Source organism: Hordeum vulgare, chromosome 5H (assembly GCF_904849725.1).
Source record: "Hordeum vulgare subsp. vulgare chromosome 5H, MorexV3_pseudomolecules_assembly, whole genome shotgun sequence".
NCBI classification, from domain to species: Eukaryota; Viridiplantae; Streptophyta; class Magnoliopsida; order Poales; family Poaceae; genus Hordeum; species Hordeum vulgare.
This window is the reverse complement of record NC_058522.1, coordinates 108,038,395-108,060,263: the sequence shown is the minus strand read 5'-3', so window position 1 is coordinate 108,060,263 and position 21,869 is coordinate 108,038,395. Positions and strand designations below refer to the sequence as shown.

The following is a 21,869-nucleotide window of genomic DNA, read 5'->3' as shown; positions in this document are numbered from 1 at the left end:
ACGTGTGTGCATACCTGAACACCACCTACTAGTGTAGCCACTTCTTTACCTTTTTCCACACACCCAAAGTGGTGTGTGAGGACTTCACATGTAAATATATACTTATTCTTTTGAGATAGAAAAGCAAAATGCAGCCGATTTCTATTTGCCGCCCATGGGCGTCAAACTATCAAGCAAATGCAGACATTAAAGCAAGTTGGACCGACCGACTACACGGTTCATGCTGTTACTTCATTCGCTATTGTTTCTTTCGTTTTTTTCATCTTCTTCCACGTTATAGTTTTCTACTGTTTTTTCCGTTTTGCTTTATTTTTTCCTTTTGTTTATCTTTTTTGCTGTTTTTTGTGTATTATACAAAATATCCACCGCGTATTAGAAAAATGTTCATCATATATTATGAAAATGTTGCCATATATTTACAAAATACTTCATCATGTATTATGATTTTTTACCATGCATTACAAAGTTTTAAGTGTATTTTTCATCATATAATACAAAGAGTTCAACATGTATTAAAAAAAGGTTCATTCTACATTACGAAAAAGTTCAATGTGTATTTAGAAATGTTCAACATGTATTACAAAAAAAGTTCACTTTATTAAAAAATACTCATTCTGTATTTAGTAAAATGATCAGTGCGTTTTTGATAAATGTCAACCATATATTACAAAAAAGTTCACTGTATTATAAAATCAATTTCAGTGTATTTTTGAAAAATGTTAACCATATACTATTAATGTTATTATATTACATAAAACTATGTAAAAATAAGAGGTTCAAAATAAACATTAAACCCCAATTTTGGAAAATAAAAAAAAATTGGTTTGCTACAGCCAAACAACTGTTACAGTACTTCTGTCGCTACAGTTCCTCTTACAGGGCCGGTCATTTGCGCACGCCCTGTACGTCAGCGCGTCTATTGGACGCCGCCTGTGGGCGTCGAACAGTGACTCTCCAAAATGGAGTAGAAGGGTCTCCTACTGTTTCCATGGTAAAAAAAGACGGATCACATACAACCCTTCCTTCTGTATATGGGCCAGCCGCCCCATGGTGCTAGGGAGTTGCGTGACTTCTTTGTCCCACACGCAAATCACACGTCTGTGTTATTTTTCCTCCTTTTTTATTTTCATTTTTTATGTATAAATATATATATTCCCTAAAGTTAATAATGTCCACCATAAATTGGAAAAAAATAGTATATAATTTTTGTAAGCATGTATTTTAAAAAGTATTGGTAGCCTTAAAGAAATGTGAATGACATTTAAAAAACTTCATTTGTTTCAAAGAATACATGTGACATTTTTGAAAAATCTTATACTCGAAAAATATATACGTTTCAGTCTTTCAGATGTATAAGAAAGATGTACAACGTGTATGAAAAGAAATAAACATCATAGCATGTATTTGAAATAATATTTTAATCATGTATTTGGAAAATGTTGTGCGTGTTTAAAAATATTGTTTCAGATGTGTAGTCAAAATGTTGCAATTTGTATGAAAAAAGTAGACATTAAAACATGCATTTAAAAAAAGTTGATAATGTATTTGAAAAATAATAAACATGAATACAAATAATGTTTCAGATGCATAAAAAATACAACATATACGAAAATAAATAAGAAATTAAAATATTTATTTGAAGAAATGGTAATCATGTATCTGAAAAATGGTAGACTTGTATAAATAATGGTCCTGATGTGTACAAAAATAGATATAGTGTGTGAAAAGAACTAGACATTTGTTACTAAAAAAAGAAAACAAAATAAGTGAGGAAAGATATTGGAAAAAGAACAAGCAAACAAACCATGTAAAACAGATTAAAAAAAACAGGAAGACATGTGCGACGCTACTGTATTGTGCCAGTCCAATTGTGCTATTGTATTACATCTCAATTCGGGGAACATAACCCTCCGCGGCACCGTGATACAAGCTCCAAGTCCAAGCGATCGACTAAAAAAGACACTAAAAAAGGTAATAGTTCTAAAAAAATACTAAAAAAGGCGCTATGTTGGTATGGTATAGGCTGGTGGAAGGGAAGGTCCTTGAGGCACATCCTTTACGTATCCGTCGGAACAAATCAGTGACCAGAGACGGAGAACACCAGTGCAGCAGTAGCAGTCATCAAATTAAGTCACTGTCCTGTGCCTAGCTTAACATCTGGCTTCGCTTGCTCAGAGACTCAGCCTGTAGGTGGGACACCCGCAGGTTGTCCCACATCCTGCTATATGTGTCCACCACTTCAACAAACATCCTAGTACTATAGTACCACAAAATTTGAAACAACAACATTTTTACATTAAGTGTTTGACTGTCTTCAGTTTACACTCACTATTATCACCATACCTGTTACTCAGGATTTAGTTTACTAAATGCTAGGCCAAACCAGAGTTGCAAATCACCTACATGACACTTGAGCTCATGACTGTTGACAAACTCACTGGAGTCACCAACAGGAAAGCAAATTTGCACTGCAGGCAACAGCTAGCTAGTTTATAAAAAAACAGTAATGCATAAGAACAAGTTACAGCCACGAGAAGATTTTTCTTGTGTGTAACACTAGGCATATCCAAGATCAGGTCCTGAAACAAGTAATCAACAGATCCTGATACAGGATATTAGAGAGTTGTTGGCTGCAACAAGTAAATGTACTAATCCTGGAACAAGTAATCGCAGAACAGAAAGGCACTATCAAGATTCAGCATTTGGTTTGAATGATTCTTTGATGAGCAAGGATCTGAATGAGCATGTAGCATACTAACACACAAATACAACTAAGTGAAATACCTCAACCTGCTTAAGGAAATCGAAAGCGTGCCTCATTTACCTCATTTAAAATTGTATAAGGTCTTGCACTGACATAAAAGAAAAGATCCACACATGCAAGTACTCTTCCTTAAAATACTAACTGTAAATTGTTGAACTACTGCCAGTAAAAAAATATGCAAAAGGCTCAAGTATTCCATACCTATACAGATCACATCATTCAATTCTTATCAAAGAATGTATGCTCAGAAGTTTGTATCATGCATTCCTAGTTATACGTTTCCTTCTCTTTCTTGCCACGCTAACAAAATAGATGTCTGGAAGTAATTAGAGAACATTAAATATATCAGTGCATTCTTAAGGATGAAGAATGGAGTACCCAGAGTGTCCAGTGCTACCATGCAGCCGTCTATCCGAGTAGTTCATACTGGTCTATCTAAAGACAAATGTTCACACTCGCTGCCATTGGTGGCCTGACTGCATGAGCATGAGAATATCCGTGTCTCTGAGCAAGCGAAGCGAGATGGTGAGACAAATGTTCAGTTCACACACAGGCTTGGTGCACGACCTTAAAAATATTGGACGATATGAGATGTGCCAGCGATGTCAGGTCTCCAAATATTATATGACCGATGCTCCACAGAAACAGAAACAATAGCTGAGGGGCAGTGCAACGCTTATCATCTTCAGGGCAGTGCAACGCTTATCATCTTCAGGGCAGTTACACTTACTCATATAATTCTTAGTTATGATCACTTATTCCAAGTTCTCAAGGGACGATTCCTTTCAGTCTTTTGCTGCAAATCAAATCAAATCACTTGTTTGACAACCATTGCTGCATTTCTGCACAATGGTTTGCTTGGGAGCAACACAGTTTGGAGGTAAGTCGCCTTTCTCTCCCTTACTTAATCTGGTACACTTGAATGCCTACCCGTAATATATCGACACACCAGTGCTTTGAGGCGCCCAAGGTATCCTCAAGACATATAGTGAGTTGAAACCGCTCATTGCCTCATAATCCAAATTCCTGACAAAACAACTCTAGTAAAAAAGAAGAGGAAATCACACTGCTATTGCTGTCAGGTGTCGGTTTCTACGGGATGCACGCGCGCAACAAGGATTAGAACAGCAAAGCTGGTCCTGTACCGTGAAGGATTGTGCATAAGATCAGGAAGGAGGCTCATATTGATATGATCCAACAGCGGTCTTATTTCCTCGGTGTCTATCTCTAGGTGTGAGGCATCATCGTCAGTGCCAAGATGGTTAAAAGTAATGTTGATGCTGCAGTGCATAATTGATGATCAAATGATGGGCGTGGGGGTGGTGATTACGTGGCCATGATGGTGATGTCCTGGCTTGCTTTGACCACACTCTTCAAGCCGTCACCATCCCAGGACTATCTCAAGCAATAGCGGTTTGACCAGGCCCAGACCAACTGATTTGCTCTCAGGCACAAAACTGACTGACAGAAATATAATCCTATAACCAAACACTGACTGACATAGTAAACTTAATGCAGCTAAAAAAGAAATCTGCAAGTAATCCAATCTAACAACAGAAATCTGCAACTACTCCAATCTTAAGAACAAGAGCAATCAGATGAACCTAACACATTAAGCTTCAACAAAGAAGCTCAAATCACAAAGCATCAACTAGACGAGGATGAAAACGCCAAGCGGAACTTGTCCTCTTCTCGATGATCTCTACCTTTGACATCCCTGATGAATGTCGTCCTGTTCATCATGTGAGCCATCCTTTCCCGCGAATCATCAATGGACCCTTCGGCTGAGGCTTGATGTGCACGCAGCACAACTTCCTCCATGATGGCAGCGAGCAGGGCATCCTTCGAGTCTCTGCTTGCTGAGGCATGTAGCCCCCAACACCTGCACCTAGCTACATCCTTCCTCGCACCACACGAACATCCATCATCCGACCGCACCAAATCGTGGGTACAATTCCAATTGGTACTCTCCAGCTTCTTGTTCGAGGTCGGTGACAGAAGATGACCCTGGACTCCTCACCACCTGCCATCTTCCTCCTAAAACAACCGCACGCAATAGCAAATTTTCCTTTCTCCCCCAGTAAACAAATGCACGCAGCAGCAACAACTCCCGGAAGCAACACACCTCCAGGACCACAAAGCATGCCAGACAATTTGGTCAAGATCTAGATTCCTAGGTAGCTTCTAGCACCTCCCCTTTCTACAATCATAAGCAGCAGAAGCAAATGAGCAGCAGCATAGCACTGCACTCCACCACCAGTTGCAACAAGCACCAAGCAAGAACCCCTCTTCTTCTTCCTCCTCTTCTTCAACCAGCAAAACAACAGCAGATCCAGCATACAACAAAACACCCTCAAGTGCAAGCAGCAGCCTCCTTCTCCTCAAACAGCAACATCATAACTTCTCTCCCCTGCAGCAGAAACAACCTCCACCTCAAACAGGAGCAGCAACAACTTGCCTCCTTCCTCTTCCTCGGTCACGCACACAACAACGCCAACAGCTCATCTCTAGCAACACAGCACCCAGCCGCCTCATTGCTCGTCCGCAGCTGCTTACTCAGCCACCTCTACCCCTCATACTCGTGCAACCGCCTCCTCTCCAGAAGAGGCAAGGCGCAATAAAATAGCTCGTGGCTCCCATTCTTGCGTAGCCCTGCCGCGTTGCGCACCCGCATGTGTGCATGCACCCATATGTGTGTGTGTGTGTTGCCCTCTCATCAGACCTTGCCGTTGGCCGCTGGCCGTTGACCTAGACCAGCATCGCCGCCGATGACTAGGCCGTGATACCATGTCACATCAGGGGAGAGAAGCACCTCAACTCGCTCGTATCGGTAGCGTCGGCGACTGTGTAGAACAAGTTATATCTTGCGCTCTCACACAGACATGGACCAACAACTCTCCTCTTCTAGCTCAGCCTCATGGGCTGGGCCAAATGGGTGCAACACCACTGGACATCTTGACTATCTCCTTAAGATTACAATCACCTAACTAAATCCACCTAAAATCTCATAATCCACTGAAATTTATTTCAACATCATAATCACCAAACTAAATTCGAATTGTATCAATATTAACTGAAGATCTATTTATCCATCAATATAATAATCATCATGCTCACATATTACACCTAAAATCTCATAATCCACCATACATCTTTGACTATCTCCTCAAGATCACAATCACCAAACTAAATCCACCTAAGATCTCATAATCCATCGTGAACTTTAATTCAAGATCACAATCAATTAATTAAATCCAAATTGTTTCAAGATTAATTGAAAATCTGCTTATCCATCAATATAATAATCACCATGCTCACCTACTAGACCTAAAGTATCATAATTCACTGAATATCTTTGATTATTTTTTGAAAGATCACAATCACCTAACTAAATCCATAAAAAATCTCCTAATCCATCGTGAAATTTGGTTCAAGATCAGAATTGCCTAAATAAATATAAATTGTTCTAAAACTAGGTAAAGATCTGTTTGTCCATCAATCTGATAACCAACATGCTCACCTACTAGACCTAAAATCTCATAATACACCGAACATCTTTTATTATCTGCGTAAGATCACAATCACCAAACTAAATCCACCTAAAATCTTATAATTCATCGTGAAATATTTCAAGGTTAATTAAAGATCGGCTTGTCCATTAATGTAATACTCATCATGCTCATCTATTACACCTAAAATTTCATAATTCATTGAACATCTCCTTAGTATCACAATCATGTGAATAAATCCATCCAAAATCTCATAACCCACCATGGAAGTTGGGCCAAGATCACAATCACCTAACTAAATCCAAATTGTTTGGAACTAAAGGCTTTGTTGTTATTGCTGCTGTTGTTATTCATGCTCGCCTCCTAGACCTAAAATCCCATAATCCAAATTGTTTGGAACTAAAGTCTTTGTTGTTGTTGCTGTTGTTGTTGTTATTCATGAACTATGGTTCAAGAACATAATCACCCAAATTAGTGCAAGATTAATTAAAGAACCATTTATTCACCAATCAAATAATCACCATGCTCATCTACTAGACCTAAAATCTCAAAATCTCCAAATTCACCAACACAACACAACAGTTGTGGCACCTCAATCCACAACAACCATGTCACGCCATCACGGGTAGTAGATCCACATGCAAACATCCATGACGCCTTTCTCCTCCCAATGCCCTCTTCCTGCCTTCCTCGCTCCCCCTATCGTCATTCCATCACCGCTCGACTCCAGGTTCAGAAGCTGATGGAGGCAGCAGTACTCTCACGACAGCGTTTTCACCCCTTCCACCACACCCCACATGCACTCTCCGCTCCATGCCAGTCCGATTGGACATCCTTTGCCTGACTACGGGTTGCTTTGTGTGATGTCTCGATTCCACAACCCGTGTTCCCCTGATGGGCGCCGCCATAGCAGAACGCCCGAGCACCACCTATCGACGGTGCAAGAGCAAAGGCAGTCGACATCACAATGTCTAAAGCACAAGATGTGAGCATCAGAAACCTGAGTGCCCCCAAGTTATCTCGGTCCTAAAATCCAAGTAGCTACCTCAATCCCACACGCTCCAATAATCCACCAATTTTCATAATCATGATTGATGTTGCTAAAGGAAACACAAGTTGTGTTACTCCAAGATCCTTGTTTCCTTATATTAATCCAATCGCAGATGCTCTAATAATCCACAAATTTCATAATCATGATTGATGGTGCTAACTATCATCTAACCTATATAAATCCGATATATACAATGTTGATAATACTACACCCTATAGTTCTTCAACTTCAATCTCCAAAGGTGTGAACTTAACACAAAGCAATCCACCAACATCATAACCATGATTTAAGAAAACTCAAATTTCGTGACTATCTAAATCCAATATAAACTACAAGTTCTATTGACCGGCTATGGGTCTATATATGTACTACTGAAGTTATTTATCCACCATAAATTTGGTTCAAGATTACAATCACGTAACTAAATCCAAATTATTCCAAAAATAATAATAGATCTGTTTATACACCAATATAATAATTATCATGCTCAACTAGACCTAAGTTCTCATAATCCACCGAACATCTTTAACTATCTCTAGAATATCATTTCTACATCACCATCAGATTATCTCATCTTCCAATCATAACTACTCAAAACAACTTCCGTATGGCACCAGCCAACTTGGTGCTTGTTGGGGCTTAAGGATGTAACATGATTGACACACACAATCACAATCTAAAGTTGGCTTTTATTCCATGCAAAGTTATTGGTTCTTAAGCGATGATCTCATAATTCCGTAAATTAAGCACATCAATATAAGTCCATGTTATCAGTACTTTAATAGCTAGGCTCGGTTTCTTGGGCTTAGGATTGGTTCAGAGAAAGGCTTAAGCTTGAGAGCATAGAAACTCAGAATAAGTTGCGCTTGGTACAGTTGAAGGCGTAGACTAGAGCACAACACAACTTCTATCTCTCCAAACTCACCCAAACAACACAATATTTGTGGCACGTCACTCCACAACAACCATGTCATGCCACCCCGAGTAGTAGATCCACGTGCAGAAATTGGATCTGCCCACAACTGATCACCATCGCGGCTGACGCAAAGGCACAGGGTGGATGACGCCTTTCTACACACAATGCCATCTTCCTGCCTTCCTCGCTTCTCCTGTCATTATTCCCTCACTACACAACTCCATGTTCAAAAGCTGATGGTTGTGGTAGTCCACTCCCGACAACGTTTTCACCCCTTTCACCACACCCCTCATGCATTCTCCGCTCCATGCCAGTCCGATCGGACATCCTTTGCCTGGCTACGGGTTGCTTTGTGTGCTGTATCGATCCCACAACCCGTGTTTCCCTGATGGGCGCTGCCATAGCCAAACGCCCGAGGACCACCTATCGATGGTGCAGGAGCAAAGGCAGTCGGCCCGCAATGTCTAACACACAAGATGTGAGCACGGCGCTATCTGTCGCCCGGGCCAATGACCCCCAACAAGGGAACGTAGGATGCTACATCAAAGCCCGTGACACATAACCCGCATACAAGGGAAGGACGCCAAGCCGGATCAACAAGGAACGAAAATGGCACAACTTCAACGCCCACGCATTCTAGTTTCACCGTCTGCTGATTCTTTGTCAACCTCTTCAAATGAGCCCCTAACCACACCGAAGATTACGCGAGTTTAGTGTTTGATAGCTGCTTCTTTTGGTTCTCCATCGACGGGTTTTGCTACCGATTCTTATGGTAACGAGGGACCACTTTTTACACAACCAGGTATCTCATGAACATTCAGCCTATCTCGCTCTGTAGAGTGACATTCATCTTGAGTGGTTCAAGATCACAGCTACCCAAATTAGTGCAAAATCAATTATAGAAATGTGTATTAACCAATCTAATAATCACCATGCTCACGTACTAGACATAAAAATCAGCATCCACCACTCATCTTTGACTATCTCCTCAAGATCCCAATAACCAGACTAAATCCACGTAAAATATCATAATCCACCGAGAAATTTGATTCAAAATCATAATCACCAAACTAAATCCAAATTGTTCCAATTAATTAAGATTTGTTTATCCACCAATATAATAATCAAAACATCAGAAATCTGAGTGCCCCCAAGTTATCTTAGTCCTAAAATCCAAGTAACTACCTCAATCCCACGCGCTCCAATAATCCACCAATTTTCGTAATCATGATTGATGCAGCTAACTCTCATTCTGACCTAAAGGAAACACAAGTTGTGTTACTCCAAGATCCTTGTTTCCCTATACTACAAATCCAATCACAGATGCTTTAATAATCCACAAATTTTCATAATCATGATTGATGGCGCTAACTATCATCTAACCTATATAAATCCGGTATATACAATGTTGTTCATACTACACCCTATATTTCTTCAACTTCAATCTCCAAAGGTGTCAACTTAACACAAAGCAACCCACCAACATCATAACCATGATTGAAATAAACTCAAATTTCGTGGCTATCTAAATCCAATATAAATCACAAGTTAAATTGACCGACTATGGATCTATATATGTACTACTGAAGTTATTAATCCACCGTAAAATTTGGTTCAAGATCACAATCACCTAACTAAATCCAAATTATTCCAAGAATAATTAAAGATCTGTTTATACACCAATATAATAATCGCCATGCTCAACTAGACCTAAGTTCTCATAATCCAACAAACATCTTTAACTATCTCCAGAATATCATTTCTACATCACAATCAGATTATCTCATCTCCCAATCATAACTACTCAAAACAACTTCCGCATGGCACCAGCCAACTCGGTGCTTGTTGGGGCTTAAGGATGTAACATGATTGACTCACAATCACAATCTAAAGTTGGCCTTTATTCGACGCAAAAGTTATTGGTTCTTATGCGGTGCTCCCATAATTCCGTAAATTAAGCACATCAGTATAAGTCCATGTTATCATAACTTTAATAGCTAGGCTCAGTTTCTCGGGCTTACAACTGGTTCAAAGAAAGGCTTCAGCTTGAGAGCACAGAAACTCAGAATAAGTTGCACTTGGTAAAGTTGAAGGCCTAGACTAGAGCACAGCCAACTTCTATCTCTCCAAACGCACCCAAACAAAAGAATATTTGTGGCACGTCACTCCACAACAACCATGTCATGCCATCCCGAGTAGTAGATCCACGTGCAAAAATTGGATCTGCCCACAACTGATCACCATCGCGGCTGCCTTCCTCGCTTCCCATGTCGTCATTCTTCCTCGCTTCCCATGTTGTCATTCTTTTGACCCCTTTCACCACACCCCTCATGCACTCTCCGCTCCATTCCAGTCCGATTGGACATCCTTTGCCTGGCTACGGGTTGCTTTGTGTGCTGTCTCGATCCCACAACCCGTGTTTCCTTGATGGGTGCCGCCATTGCCGAACACCCAAGCACCACCTATCGGCGATGCAGGAGCAAAGGCAGTCGGCACCGCAATGTCTAACGCACAAGATGTGAGCATGACGCTACGTGTCGCCCGGGCCAACGACCCCCAACAAGGGAACGTAGGATGCTACGTCAAGCCCGTGACACATAACCCGCATACAAGGAAAGGACGCCAAGCCGGATCAACAAGGAACGAAAATTGCACAACTTCAACGCCCACTCATTCTAGTTTCACCGTCTAGTACTTCTTCGTCAACCTCTTCAAATGAGCCCCTAACCACAAAGAAGATTACACGAGTTTAGTGTCCAATGGCTGCTTCTTTTGGTTCTCCATCGATGGGTTTTGCTACCGATTCCTTTGGTAACAAAAGACCACTTTTTACACAACCAGGTATCTCATGAACATTCAACCTATCTCGCTCTGTAGGGTGACATTCATCTTGAGTGGTTCAAGATCACAGCTACCCAAATTAGTGCAAGATCAATTAAAGAAATGTTTATTCACCAATCTAATAATCACCATGCTCACGTACTAGACATAAAAATCAACATCCACAACTCAGCTTTGACTATCTCCTCAAGATCCCAATAACCAGACTAAATCCACATAAAATATCATAATCCACCGAGAAATTTGATTCAAAATCATAATCACCAAACTAAATCCAAATTGTTGCACTTAATTAAAGATTTATTTATCCACCAATGTAATAATCATGATGCTCACCTATTAGACCTAAAATCTTATAATCCACCGAACATCATTGACAATCTTCTCAACATCACAATCACCTAGCTAAATCCATCTAAAATCTCATAATCCACTACGAAATTTTGTTAAAAGATCACAATCACCTAGCTAAATCCAAATTGTTTAAAATTAATCGAAGATTTGTTTATCCACCAATATAATAATCACTATGCTCACTAATTAGACCTAAAATCTCATAATCCACCGAACATCTTCAAGTATCTTTTCAAGAAGACAATCACCTAACTAGATCCACCTAAAATCTCACAATCCATCGTGAAATTTGGTTCAAAATCATATTCACATAACTAACAAATCAATGTAAGATTAATTAAATATATGTTTATCCACCAAACTAATAATCACCACGGTCACCGACTATACCTAAAAACTCATAATGCACCAAACACATTTCATAATGCACCAAACACATTGACTGTTTCCTCAAGATCACAATCACCAAAGTATATTCAACCACAGTTGCCTAACTAAGAAACTGTTGTGAGATTAATCAAATATATGTTTATCCACCAATCTAATAATCACCACGGTCACCTACTAGACCTAAAATCTCATATCCACCGAAAAAATCTTTGACTATCTCAAGATCACAATCATCAAAGTATATTCAACCAAAATCTCAAAATTCACCATGAAATTCGATTCAAGATCACAATCACCTAACTAAATAGAAATTGTTCCAAGATTAATTAAAAATGTGTTTATCCACCAACATAATAATCACATGCTCACTTACTAAACATAAAATCTCATAACATCCTTGACTATCTCCTCAATATCACAATCACCAAACTAAAACCACATAAAAATCTTTCTTAGGTGTTGCTAATGATTTTCCTCCGAGGGGGAATAGACAAAGAGGTCATCAATGATGACGAGAAACTTGTCGAAGAACTCACAAACATGTTATTCATGATGTTCATCAAATAGCTAGGCGGGCAAGGATTAGGTCAACGGCCACATCCTTCACATACAACTCTGTCGTCGCGATTCGACCAAGTCATGGATTGGTGAGACTTAAGGTGCATATGGTTTGGGTGTGAGGGTAAAAGTTCACCATAACGCACTTAAACACCATTTCTCTGAGACCAACTATTAAGAGGCCCACATGGCACAACTCACACAAGGTTATCACATACCATCAAAATTGCCATCTCTTTGAATTAATCCAAATCATCCTCCTATGGTCATTTTGTACTGATAACATTCTTTGGGGGGAACAACAAAATCACCTAGGTCTAACAACTCCGATCCACATGTATCGTATCCATGATCATATCCATATGGGCACATGCAAGCTACTAAGCTTATATCAAAACATCAGAAATCTGAGTGCCCCCAAGTTATCTTAGTCCTAAAATCCAAGTAACTACCTCAATCCCACGCGCTCCAATAATCCACCAATTTTCGTAGTCATGATTGATGCAGCTAACTCTCATTCTGACCTAAAGGAAACACAAGTTGTGTTACTCCAAGATCCTTATTTCCTTATACTACTAATCCAATCACAGATGCTTTAATAATCCACAAATTTTCATAATCATGATTGATGGTGCTAACTATCATCTAACCTATATAAATCCGGTATATACAATGTTGTTCATACTACACCCTATATTTCTTCAACTTCAATCTCCAAAGATGCGAACTTAACACAAAGCAACCCACCAACATCATAACCATGATTGAAGTAAACTCAAATTTCGTGGCTATCTAAATCCAATATAAACCACAAGTTAAATTGACCGACTATGGATCCATATGTGTACTATTGAAGTTACTTATCCACTGTAAAATTTGGTTCAAGATCACAATCACCTAACTAAATCCAAATTATTCCAAGAATAATTAAAGATTTGTTTATACACCAATATAATAATCGCCATGCTCAACTAGACCTAAGTTCTCATAATCCACCGAACATCTTTAACTATCTCCGGAATATCATTTCTACATCACCATCAGATTATCTCATCTTCCAATCATAAATACTCAAAACAACTTCCGTATGGCACCAGCCAACTTGGTGCTTGTTGGGGCTTAAGGATGTAACATGATTGACTCACAATCACAATCTAAAGTTTGCCTTTATTCGACGCAAAAGTTATTGGTTCTTATGCGGTGCTCTCATAATTCCGTAAATTAAGCACATCAATATAAGTCCATGTTATCATAACTTTAATAGCTAGGCTCAGTTTCTTGGGCTTACGACTGGTTCAAAGAAAGAAAGGCTTAAGCTTGAGAGCACAGAAACTTGGAATAAGTTGCACTTAGTACAGTTGAAGGCGTAGACTAGAGCACAACCAACTTCTATCTCTCCAAACTCATCCAAACAACACAATATTTGTGGCACCTCACTCCACAACAACCATGTCATGCTATCCTGAGTAGTAGATCCACGTGCAAAAATTGGATCTGCCCACAACTGATCACCATCGCGGCTGCCTTCCTCGCTTCCCATGTCGTCATTCTTCCTCGCTTCCCATGTTGTCATTCTTTTGACCCCTTTCACCACACCCCTCATGCACTCTCCGCTCCATTCCAGTCCGATTGGACATCCTTTGCCTGGCTACGGGTTGCTTTGTGTGCTGCCTCGATCCCACAACCCGTGTTTCCTTGATGGGCGCCGCCATAGCCGAACGCCCAAGCACCACCTATCGGCGATGCAGGAGCAAAGGCAGTCGGCACCGCAATGTCTAACGCACAAGATGTGAGCATGACGCTACCTGTCGCCCGGGCCAACGACCCCCAACAAGGGAACGTAGGATCCTACGTCAAGCCCGTGACACATAACCCGCATACAAGGGAAGGACGCCAAGCCGGATCAACAAGGAACAAAAATTGCACAACTTCAACGCCCACTCATTCTAGTTTCACCGTCTAGTACTTGTTTGTCAACCTCTTCAAATGAGCCCCTAACCACACAGAAGATTACGCGAGTTTAGTGTCTAATGGCTGCTTCTTTTGGTTCTCCATCGACGGGTTTTGCTACCGATTCCTTTGGTAACAAGAGACCACTTTTTACACAACAAGGTATCTCATGAACATTCAACCTATCTCGCTCTGTAGGGTGACATTCATCTTGAGTGGTTCAAGATCACAGCTACCCAAATTAGTGCAAGATCAATTAAAGAAATGTGTATTAACCAATCTAATAATCACCATGCTCATGTACTAGACATAAAAATCAACATCCACTACTCATCTTTGACTATCTCCTCAAGAGCCCAATAACCAGACTAAATCCACGTAAAATATCATAATCCACCGAGAAATTTGATTCAAAATCATAATCACCAAACTAAATCCAAATTGTTCCACTTAATTAAAGATTTGTTTATCCACCAATGTAATAATCATGATGCTCACCTATTAGACCTAAAATCTTATAATCCACCGAACATCATTGACTATCTTCTCAACATCACAATCACCTAGCTAAATCCATCTAAAATCTCATAATCCACTACGAAATTTTGTTAAAAGATCACAATCACCTAGCTAAATCCAAATTGTTTAAAATTAATCGAAGATTTGTTTATCCACCAATATAATAATCACTATGTCACTAATTAGACCAAAAATCTCATAATCCACCGAACATCTTCAAGTATCTTTTCAAGAAGATAATCACCTAACTAGATCCACCTAAAATCACATAATCCATCGTGAAATTTGGTTCAAAATCATATTCACATAACTAACAAATCAATGTAAGATTAATTAAATATATGTTTATCCACCAAACTAATAATCACCACGGTCACCGACTATACCTAAAAACTCATAATCACAATCTAAAGTTCGTCTTTATTCGACGCAAAAGTTATTGGTTCTTATGCGGTGCTCTCATAATTCTGTAAATTAAGCACATCAATATAAGTCCATGTTATGAGAATTTGAATAGCTAGGCTCAGTTTCTCGGGCTTACGACTGGTTCAAAGAAAGGCTTAAGCTTGAGAGCACAGAAACTCAGAATAAGTTGCACTTGGTAAAGTTGAAGGCCTAGACTAGAGCACAACCAACTTCTATCTCTCCAAACTGATCCAAACAAAAGAATATTTGTGGCACGTCACTCCACAACAACCATGTCATGCCATCCCGAGTAGTAGATCAACAACAACAACAACAACCAAGCCTTTCAGTCCCAAACAAGTTGGGGTAGGCTAGAGTTGAAACCCATAAGATCTCGAAACCAAGTCATGGCTCTGGAACGTGGATAGCTAACTTCCACGCACCCCTGTCCATGGCTAAGTCTTTGTCGATATTCCAAACCTTCAGGTCTCTCTTAACGGACTCCTCCCATGTCAAGTTTGGTCTACCACGACCCCTCTTAACATTCTCAGCACGCTTTATCCGTCCGCTATGCACCGGCGCTTCCGATGGCCTCCGTTGAATATATCCAAACCATCTGAGACGATGCTGGACCAACTTCTCTTCAATCGGTGCTACCCCAAGTCTCTCTCGTATATCGTCATTCCGTACCCGATCCTTCCTTGTGTGGCCACATATCCATCTCAACATGCGCATCTCTGCTACACCCAACTGTTGAATATGTCGTCTCTTGGTTGGCCAACACTCCGCGCCATACAACATCGCAGGTCGGATAGCTGTCCTATAAAACCTGCCTTTTAGCTTTTGTGGCACTCTCTTGTCACAGAGTACGCCAGACGCTTGGCGCCATTTCATCCACCCAGCCTTGATTCGGTGGCCCACGTCTTCATCGATATCGCCATCCTTCTGCAACATGGATCCCAAATATCGAAACGTGTCTCTCTGGTACCACCTGCCCACCAAGGCTAACCTCTCCATCCTCGTGCCTAGTAGCACTAAAACTGCACCTCATGTATTCAGTTTTAGTTCTACTAAGCCTAAAACCTTTCGATTCTAGAGTCTGCCTCCATAACTCTAACTTTCTATTAACCCCCATTCGGCTATCATCGACTAGCACCACATCATCCGCAAAGAGCATACACCATGGGATATCTCCTTGTATATCCCTTGTGACCTCATCCATCACCAAATCAAAAAGATAAGGGCTCAATGCTGACCCTTGGTGTAGCCCTATTCTAATCGGAAAGTCATCGGTGTCGCCATCACTTGTTCGAACACTTGTCACAACATTATCATACATATCCTTGATGAGGGTAATGTACTTTATTGGGACTTTATTGGGACTTTATCCCGAGTAGTAGATCCACGTGCAAAAATTGGATCTGCCCACAACTGATCACCATCGCGACTGACGCAAAGGCACAGGGTGGATGATGCCTTTTCTACTCCCAATGCCATCTTCCTGCCTTCCTCGCTTCCCCTGTCGTCATACTTTTGACCCCTTTCACCACCGAATGGACATCCTTTGCCTGGCTACGGGTTGCTTTGTGTCATGTCTCGATCCCACAACCCGTGTTTCCTTGATGGACGCCGCCATAGCCGGCAGTCGGCACCGCAATGTCTAACGCACAAGATGTGAGCATGACGCTCCCTGTCGCCCGGGCCAACGACCCCCAACAAGGGAACGTAGGATGCTACGTCAAGCCCGTGACACATAACCCGCATACAGGGGAAGGACGCCAAGCCGGATCAACAACGAACAAAAATTGCACAACTTCAACGCCCACTCATTCTAGTTTCACCGTCTAGTACTTCTTTGTCAACCTCTTCAAATGAGCCCCTAACCACACAGAAGATTAGCAAGCTTAGTGTTTAATAGCTGCTTCTTTGGTTCTCCATCGACGGGTTTCGCTACCGATTCCTTTGGTAAAGAGAGACCACTTTTTACACAACCAGGTATCTCATGAACATTCAACCTATCTCGCTCTGTAGGGTGACATTCATCTTGAGTGGTTCAAGATCACAGCTACCCAAATTAGTGCAAGATCAATTAAAGAAATGTTTATTCACCAATCTAATAATCACCATGCTCACGTACTAGACATAAAAATCAACATCCACCACGCATCTTTGACTATCTCCTCAAGATCCCAATAACCAGACTAAATCCAGGAAATATATCATATTCCACCAAGAAATTTGATTCAAAATCATAATCACCAAACTAAATCCAAATGGTTCCACTTAATTAAAGATTTGTTTATCCACCAATATAACAATCACTATGCTCACTAATTAGACCTAAAATCTCATAATCCACCGAACATCTTCAAGTATCTTTTCAAGAACACAATCACCTAACTAGATCCACCTAAAATCTCATAATCCATCGTGAAATTTGGTTCAAAATCATATTCACATAACTAACAAATCAATGTAAGATTATTTAAATACATGTTTATCCACCAAACTAATAATCACCACGGTCACCGACTATACCTAGAAACTCATAATGCACCAAAAAAATTGTTTGTCTCCTCAAGATCACAATCACCAAAGTATATTCAACCACAATTGCCTAACTAAGAAATTTTTGTAAGATTAATCAAATATATGTTTATCCACCAATCTAATAATCACCACGGTCACCTACTAGACCTAAAATCTCATATCCACCGAAAATCTTTGACTATCTCCTCAAGATAACAATCATCAAAGTATATTCAACCAAAATCTCAAAATTCACCATGAAATTCGATTCAAGATCACAATCACCTAACTAAATAGAAATTGTTCCAAGATTAATTAAAAATGTGTTTATCCACCAACATAATAATCACATGCTCACTTACTAAACATAAAATCTCATAATATCCTTGACTATCTCCTCAATATCACAATCACCAAACTAAAACCACATAAAAATCTTTCTTAGGTGTTGCTAATGATTTTCCTCCGAGGGGGAATAGACAACAAGAAACTTGTCGAAGAACTCACAAACATGTTATTCATGATGTTCATCAAATAGCTAGGTGGGCAAGGATTAGGTCAACGGCCACATCCATCACATACAACTCTGTCGTCGCGATTCGACCAAGTCATGGATTGGTGAGACTTAAGGTGCATAGGGTTTGCGTGTGAGGGTAAAAGTTCACCCTAACGCACTTAAACACCATTTCTCTGAGACCAACTATTAAGAGGCCCACATGGCACAACTCAGACAAGGTTATCACATACCATCAAAATCGCCATCTCTTTGAATTAATCCAAATCATCCTCCTATGGTATTTGTACTGATAACATTCTTTGGGGGGAACAACAAAATCACCTAGGTCTAACAACTCCGATCCACATGTATCGTATCCATGATCATATCCATATGGGCACATGCAAGCTACTAAGCTTATATCAAAACATCAGAAATCTGAGTGCCCCAAAGTTATCTTAGTCCTAAAATCCAAGTAACTACCTCAATCCCACGCGCTCCAATAATCCACCAATTTTCGTAATCATGATTGATGCAGCTAACTCTCACTCCGACCTAAAGGAGACACAAGTTGTGTTACTCCAAGATCCTTGTTTCCTTATACTACTAATCCAATCACAGAAGATTTAATAATCCACAAATTTTCATAATCATGATTGATGGTGCTAACTATCATCTAACCTATATAAATTCGGTATATATAATGTTGTTCATACTACATCCTATATTTCTTCAACTTAAATCTCCAAAGGTGCGAACTTAACACAAAGCAACCCACCAACATCATAACCATGATTGAAGTAAACTCAAATTTCGTGGCTATCTAAATCCAATATAAACCACAAGTTAAATGGACCGACTATGGATCTATATATGTACTACTGAAGTTATTTATCCACCGTAAAATTTGGTTCAAGATCACAATCACCTAACTAAATCCAAATTATTCCAAGAATAATTAAAGATCTGTTTATACACCAATATAATAATCGCGATGCTCAACTATACCTAAGTTCTCATAATCCACCGAACATCTTTAACTATCTCCAGAATATCATTTCTACAACACCATCAGATTATCTCATCTTCCAATCATAAATACTCAAAACAACTTCCGTATGGCACCAGCCAACTTGGTGCTTGTTGGGGCTTAAGGATGTAACATGATTGACTCACAATCACAATCTAAAGTTTGCCTTTATTCGCCGCAAAAGTTATTCGTTCTTATGCGGTGCTCTCATAATTCCGTAAATTAAGCACATCAATATAAGTCCATGTTATCAGAACTTTAATAGCTAGGCTCAGTTTCTTGGGCTTACGACTGGTTCAAAGAAAGAAAGGCTTAAGCTTGAGAGCACAGAAACTTGGAATAAGTTGCACTTAGTACAGTTGAAGGCGTAGACTAGAGCACAACCAACTTCTATCTCTCCAAACTCATCCAAACAACACAATATTTGTGGCACCTCACTCCACAACAACCATGTCATGCTATCCTGAGTAGTAGATCCACGTGCAAAAATTGGATCTGCCCACAACTGATCACCATCGCAGCTGCCTTCCTCGCTTCCCTTGTCGTCATTCTTTTGACCCCTTTCACCACACCCCTCATGCACTCTCCGCTCCATTCCAGTCCGATTGGACATCCTTTGCCTGGCTACGGGTTGCTTTGTGTGCTGCCTCGATCCCACAACCCGTGTTTCCTTGATGGGCGCCGCCATAGCCGAACGCCCAAGCACCACCTATCGGCGATGCAGGAGCAAAGGCAGTCGGCACCGCAATGTCTAACACACAAGATGTGAGCATGACGCTACCTGTCGCCCGGGCCAACGACCCCCAACAAGGGAACGTAGGATCCTACGTCAAGCCCGTGACACATAACCCGCATACAAGGGAAGGACGCCAAGCCGGATCAACAAGGAACGAAAATTGCACAACTTCAACGCCCACTCATTCTAGTTTCACCGTCTAGTACTTCTTTGTCAACCTCTTCAAATGAGCCCCTAACCACACAGAAGATTACACGAGTTTAGTGTCTAATGGCTGCTTCTTTTGGTTCTCCATCGATGGGTTTTGCTACCGATTCCTTTGGTAACAAGAGACCACTTTTTACACAACCAGGTATCTCATGAACATTCAACCTATCTCGCTCTGTAGGGTGACATTCATCTTGAGTGGTTCAAGATCACAGCTACCCAAATTAGTGCAAGATCAATTAAAGAAATGTTTATTCACCAATCTAATAATCACCATGCTCACGTACTAGACATAAAAATCAACATCCACTACTCATCTTTGACCATCTCCTCAAGATCCCAATAACCAGACTAAATCCACATAAATATCATAATCCACCGAGAAATTTGATTCAAAATCATAATCACCAAACTAAATCCAAATTGTTCCACTTAATTAAAGATTTGTTTATCCACCAATGTAATAATCATGATGCTCACCTATTAGACCTAAAATCTTATAATCCACCGAACATCATTGACAATCTTTCTCAACATCACAATCACCTAGCTAAATCCATCTAAAATCTCATAATCCACTATGAAATTTTGTTAAAAGATCACAATCACCTAGCTAAATCCAAATTGTTTAAAATTGATCGAAGATTTGTTTATCCACCAATATAATAATCACTATGCTCACTAATTAGACCAAAAATCTCATAATCCATCGAACATCTTGAAGTATCTTTTCAAGGAGACAATCACCTAACTAGATCCACCAAAAATCACATAATCCATCGTGAAATTTGGTTCAAAATCATATTCACATCACTAACAGATCAATGTAAGATTAATTAAATATATGTGTATCCACCAAACTAATAATCACCACGGTCACCGACTATACCTAAAAACTCATAATGCACCAAAAACATTGACTGTTTCCTCAAGATCACAATCACCAAAGTATATTCAACCATAGTTGCCTAACTAAGAAATTGTTGTAAGATTAATCAAATATATGTTTATCCACCAATCTAATAATCACCACGGTCACCTACTAGACCTAAAATCTCATATCCACCGAAAAAATCTTTGACTATCTCAAGATCACAATCATCAAAGTATATTCAACCAAAATCTCAAAATTCACCATGAAATTCGATTCAAGATCACAATCACCTAACTAAATAGAAATTGTTCCAAGATTAATTAAAAATGTGTTTATCCACCAACATAATAATCACATGCTCACTTACTAAACATAAAATCTCATAACATCCTTGACTATCTCCTCAATATCACAATCACCAAACTAAAACCACATAAAAATCTTTCTTAGGTGTTGCTAATGATTTTCCTCCGAGGGGGTATAGACAAAGAGGTCACCAATGATGACGAGAAACTTGTCGAAGAACTCACAAACATGTTATTCATGATGTTCATCAAATAGCTAGGTGGGCAAGGATTAGGTCAACGGCCACATCCTTCACATACAACTCTGTCGTCGCGATTCGACCAAGTCATGGATTGGTGAGACTTAAGGTGCATAGGGTTCGGGTGTGAGGGTAAAAGTTCACCATAACGCACTTAAACACCATTTCTCTGAGACCAACTATTAAGAGGCCCACA

At 40.0% G+C, this 21,869-nt stretch overlaps 1 protein-coding gene across 1 annotated transcript in view; it reads right to left on the bottom strand.

The window, feature by feature from the left end:
• Nucleotides 1-1,656: 1,656 nt before the first annotated feature.
• Nucleotides 1,657-21,869, bottom strand: part of LOC123395488 — a 30,857-nt gene continuing 10,644 nt past the window's right edge. The window contains exon 2 of the mRNA XM_045090493.1: nucleotides 1,657-2,218. Coding sequence (XP_044946428.1) covers nucleotides 2,172-2,218 — 47 coding nt within the window. The 3' untranslated portion in view covers nucleotides 1,657-2,171. The remainder of the gene's footprint in view (nucleotides 2,219-21,869) is intronic.